The sequence below is a fragment of the Echinops telfairi genome, unplaced genomic scaffold, assembly GCF_000313985.2.
Source record: "Echinops telfairi isolate 266 unplaced genomic scaffold, ASM31398v2 ScPeMD7_60;HRSCAF=208, whole genome shotgun sequence".
Classification (NCBI taxonomy): Eukaryota; Metazoa; Chordata; class Mammalia; order Afrosoricida; family Tenrecidae; genus Echinops; species Echinops telfairi.
Window position 1 is genome coordinate 2,932,971 of NW_022103958.1, and position 5,826 is coordinate 2,938,796.

The 5,826-nt window shown below is 37.6% G+C and overlaps 1 protein-coding gene across 1 annotated transcript; it reads left to right on the forward strand.

The window, feature by feature from the left end:
- Positions 1 to 2,039: 2,039 nt before the first annotated feature.
- Positions 2,040 to 3,002, forward strand: LOC101639334 (olfactory receptor 4C45-like). The gene has a single exon (XM_004708454.2). It carries the CDS (start codon positions 2,040 to 2,042, stop codon positions 3,000 to 3,002), a length of 963 nt encoding a protein of 320 aa, XP_004708511.2.
- The last annotated feature ends 2,824 nt before the right edge of the window (positions 3,003 to 5,826 follow it).

The window sequence follows — 5,826 nt, forward strand, 5'->3', positions numbered from 1 at the left end:
AAATGATTCAAGAACTAAGTCATCCTGAAAACTCAAGCTGTTTCCCTCTTCTTTACGGAAGCTGAGAAGTCCATGATCCTACATTTTCTGCCCATAAAATTTTTTTCACACCACCAAAATGTATTAGGGACTTTTCCAGCTTTATAACTGAATGTCATTGATGCTAATGTTTTCTCATTCTTATAACTTAACCATAACTATTGAGTTTATGGATTCCAATGTATTTACCCAACTTTATTGACATATATTGTATATGTTATACAATTCAATAGTTCAAGTATATGAAAAATAGTTGCATAATTATCATCACAATCAATTTTAGGACATTCCGTTCTTTCTTTTACTCGTTATTATTAACTCAACCTCACTGCCACTCCCCTAGGAAAGTATTCATCCAGGTACTGACTCTATAGACTTACCTATCCAGGATTTCATGCACAGGAAAACATACCAAAAACAACAACAACAATGGCACAATAAAACTGAGAAAACACTCACTAGAAAAGAAGGCAGAAAATACTAGAAACTGGAATAAATTTAAAATGGGACATCAAATGACAAGGTACACATTTTAATCCAGACAGCTGCAGGAATCCAGCCTACAATGCACGCTGTCTGATAGCACGGTGATTCACAAGCCCAGTCCATAGTCAGGGAATACTCACCAGAAGCTTGATCCTCGTGGAGGCCCTGCAGATGGATTTTGATCTTCTACTCTCATCCATATAATTCTGAAAAAGCGGATGTTCAGAATTTAAGTTCTAATACTCTTCCCTCCTCCAGATTTGGATTTTATTATTTACAATCCTTGGATCACACAGGCTGGTGTGCTTCTTCCATGTGGACTTATCTGATGGCTCATTTAGATGGCTGGTTGTTTTAACACAAGCCTTTAATAACTCAGATGCTATTCTTTCTGATAGATGGTGCCCATAAATGTTTAAGGGAAAGGACTTTATTACGTTTTACAGGGGATGAGAAGGAAGGGCAGGAGAGAGTAAATTATCTTATGATACTTCATAAAAATAACGTGCTCATTCTTTAAAATCCATGTATATATCATTCCCCAAATAAAGAATATCATCATCTAGTCTTGTATATGTTCAATATTTACTTTAGTTAGCAATGAAACTTCACATTTATCTTAATGAATTATATTGTGCCAAAGGGGAAAAAAAGTATATTATCTTACATTTCTGTCTTATTAATTAGAAACTCATGATTCATTCAATTTCATCTGTAAATTGTAAATGAGGAAATAGATCTATTTCAGAACATGACCCTGCCTACATGGTAAAAGACCCATTGCATGTAAAATATAGTTAGCAAATTTTGTGAACATTTCACAGGACATCACACCATTTACTTGACTATAGCCAAAGATGAACAGCTGGGAAGATTGAGAGTAAAATAAAGGGCTATGTTGAGCCAGTTAAAACATGCAAGGACACAATTAATAAGAACTTTTTTTAACACGCGGTGGATAGTTTCATAGCTTTTGACAGCTTGATGGGTGTTGAAAAGAATTGCCACGCATTTTGAAAGAAAAATGGAATCTCCATCTGCAGCTCTGTCTTTATCAGACGTGCCTGTGCATTCATCTGACGGAAAGGAAGAATGAATTACATACCACAGCTGATAGAGCTATAGCACTTCTGTAAAGTTTATATCTGACGCACAGTTGACTTTTTAAAAGAACATTGTGTTCCTAAACCTATGACTATTCATGCTAATGGACAAGTACAATTTCCAAAATAATTAGCATTGATGAGATGTGCCACCAAACGAGAAAGAAAGTCAATCTTACAATCTGACTTTCCGAGACAGAGGGCGAGTTTGGAAGCCAGCCATAAATTTATGATAACACCTGACTTTTATTGCGATGTTTTTAAAGTATTGCTACTGTGTGATGAATACAAAACAAGCCTCCTCTCTTCTTCTTTATAACTCTCAATTCCAGGGACCAGCACTAAAGAGATGATGACATATGTTGCGATTGAATAAAATATCATCACTCAGAAATACTGTGCTCTTTTCAGATGGGCCCCATCCTCTCAACTCAAGCTGAACTCAGTGACAGGATGAACAATGTTACAGAATTCTTCCTGCTGGGTCTGACTCAGAATCCAGAACTTCAGAAACTTTTATTTCCCGTGTGTTTAATCACCTATTTGGTCACGCTGGCAGGTAACCTGTTCATCTCGGTCACTATCTTCCTCAGCCCAGCCTTAGGTTCTCCCATGTACTTTTTTCTGTCCTGTTTGTCCATTATAGATGGCTTCTACTCTTCCTCCATAGCTCCAAAAATGATCTTTGACTTAATCGCGGAGAAAAACACCATATCCTTCAGTGGCTGCATGACTCAACTCTTTGCTGAGCATTTTTTGGCTGCAGCTGAGATCATCTTGTTAATGGCAATGGCCTATGACCGATATGTGGCCATCTGTAAGCCCTTACACTACACAACCATCATGAGTAGACCTCTGTGTCATTTCCTGGTGGGAATGGCTGGGGCTTTAGGATTTATTCATGGTGGGATCCAGCTTTGGTTCATGGTCCAGTTACCATTTTGTGGTCCCAATATCATTAACCATTTCATGTGTGATTTAATACCACTCCTGGAGCTGGCCTGCACGGACACTCACACTTCGGGGCCCCTGATTGCTGCTAATAGTGGGTCGCTATGTTTACTCACTTTTTCAATGCTGGTTGCTTCCTATGTCATCATCCTGCGCTCCCTACGGGGTTACAGCTCTGAAGGGCGCCGCAAAGCCCTCTCGACATGTGCCTCTCATGTCACTGTTGTTATCTTATTCTTTGTACCTTGTTCATTCCTGTACCTAAGGCCCATGACCTCCTTCCCTGCTGACAAAGCAGTGACTGTATTTTGTACCCTAATCACGCCGATGTTAAACCCTCTAATCTACACCCTAAGAAATGCAGAAGTGAAAAATGCCATGAAGAAGCTCTGGGGTCAATTAATGAAAAGCAGTGATAAATAAATCTTGTGATTGATGTATTTAGATAAATCATTCTTATCCCATCTGAATCAATTTTCTGTAGCAGCCCTTGTATTATGGGCTGGGCTAATACATCTCCTAGACACAATGCTAGAGTGCTCAATACTTTTCTAGGTCCAAATACTTTAATGGTAAAGGTATCTATGGAAGCAAAAGTATGTAGGGTTCACAAACATGATAATGTGGGATTGATTATATGTAAAACATATCTATAGAAACTTTATACACATCATTAGGAGAGTGTATTATTTTAAAACAAGAAAAAATAGCTTGTGTGAAAGTAGTTGAAAATAGATGGTAGAGAGTCTTCAAGAAGCTCTTTCATCAAAATTTACTTTTTTATTTTATTTACTTGCCTTAATTTGAGGGGCATCTGTGTTTTCCCACAACAGAAGAAGAAAATGTTTTGGACAGCATAATCCCAAGAAGAACATATGTGTATGCAAAGATACTTTTCAAAATTATTGCTATTACTTCAGCCACCGCCCCTCTATCGCTTTGTTTGGCTTATGTGTTGCTATGATGTTGGAATCTGGGCCACCATTACTTCAAATACCCACAGGGTCACCATGATGGCCAGGTTTCAAAGAAACTTCTAGATTAAGACAAAAAAAAGACAGAAAGCTTTGTATTCTGAGTCCAAAAATCAGTCAATGAAAACTCTATGCATCACAATAGAAAATTGGTTGATAAAATGCTGGAAGATGTATCCCCCCAGATTGAAAAGAAAGCTCTCCAAACTTTGCAAAGTGGTCGGAACAATGAACTTGAGTTTAGCAACAATCATGAAGATGGTACAGCACCAGGCAATGCTTCCCTCTGTTGTACATGGGATCACCGTGAATCAGAGCCAGCCTCACAGTAATAACAAGGACAATTCACAAGGATTCTAAAAAACACCAATCATGTGGCCTGCAGGAACTGAAGAGTGGGCCCATCACTAATTCACTATTCTGGGATACAAATGGTCTTTAACATTTCTGCAGATACAAATGAGCATATTGGAGAAAAGGACTATAAAATGCTTTAAGCAGAATTAATTTTAAAAATACACTTGCTAATGATGGATTCTGTCCTGTTCTGATCCTCTGAAAGCATGAGAAGGTTATGGCCAGGGTCAGAGGCCAAAAGACGTATCTATACAGAGCTTGTGTTTCCTACAGAAAAATCAGAAACTTGTTTGCAGAAGGAGATTGATAACCAGGCATTCAACAATCACATGGTACTGGGATATCTCGTGTTCTTGGGGCTTTCAGTTGAGTCCGATCTCATAGGTCACACCTCTTATAAACAGCTGCTTTGTAAACAGCAGATTTTGTGGAGCCGTGAAGACTGGATGATCCTTCAGCCTTAAACAAACCTCCTGAGTCGTCTTGAAACATAACTTCAGCTTAACTAGTGAAAAACATCTCCCTTTAGCATTATGCTCTTGTAAGAGCTATCTGTAAAGGACCAAGTTGACAACAGTAACTTGAAAGATCAGATAGGAAGTTAAGGGCGGTGAATTGTTAGTGGGAGGTGAGGGTGTGCAGGGAACAGCTCATAGAAGGAAGGTGAGGATGTTGCACTCACAACTGAAGAATGTAATCAATGTCTAGCTAGCACGTGTAGAAACTGTTGCATTGGTGTATGTTTTGCTGTGCATATTCTCAGCAACAATAAAATAATTTCTGAAAAAGATGCTTTGCCATAATTCCCTATAAACGTCTAGCTTGAAATATATATGAGCAATTTTGAGCCTTAAAAATTTGGATTTACCCTCTCAATAAAGAAACAAGTTTACAACAAAAAAAAATTTTTTAAAGAAAAAATCGAATTTATCTTTTGAAAAATCTAGTTGTAGTTCCTAGGAAGGATTCAACATAAAGCAGTATTTCTTGTTGTGTGAGCCCCCAATAAAACGATTTTTTTTAAAAAAAAAAACAGTATTTCTTAAATGTTAAAAAAAAAAAAAGTAAAAATGACGATGGTGGTGGTGGTGACAGTAATGAATATTTATTGAGAATTTTCTCTGATTAAAGCTCTGACCTTACTATTTACATGGTTGGGAGATGGAGAATGCTGGCATTTTGTCCTTAGTTGATTTATTTAGTCTTCAACCTGGAACTATCATCTGTCTCAAATATTTCATTATTTGAAGATGATAGTGCCCCTAATATTAGGAGGGTGTGAGCATCAGTAAAATACTAATATTATGAGACTGCTCCCCAACCTGTCTAGCCCTGTATAACATTGTAAATGCTACAATTTTCCCAAGAAGCCTACCTTTAGGATATGAGATATTGTTACAAGATGTTGGAATATATATAGATGCAAATATGTATAATTTATTGCCCATAATTAACCTGTACTTTCCTTCATGATAACGTATCTATTTTGAGTCCTTTCCTTCAAGGAAAGTAACTCATCATCGTAAGCAAGTATTGGTTATGACCAGTCCTGGTCAGCTGAACAAGCACAGAAAGGACAGTCACAATCTTCTGGTCACCCCGGAACAAAAATACTTTGGTCCAGGAACCAAAGGCACTAGAAAGCTGCCAACAGATCAAGTCAAAATGGAGACACCGGACAGTGCAAGACATGAAAAAATAATAATAATTTATAATTATCAAGAGTTCATGAGGGAGGAGGGGGAGGGTAAAATGAGGAGCTGATACCAAGTTCTCAAATAGAAAGAAAATGCTCTGAAAATGATGATGGCAGCATATATACAAATGTGCTTGATACAATGGATGGATGGATGGATTGTGATAAGACCTGTAAGAGACCCCAATAAAAGTATTTTTTTAATGAGGAGTCCAAGAAG

Excerpts from the sequence above, each read along its gene's own strand:
- LOC101639334 (XM_004708454.2), top strand. The coding sequence starts at position 2,040 with ATGGGCCCCATCCTCTCAACTCAAGCTGAACTCAGTGACAGGATGAAC.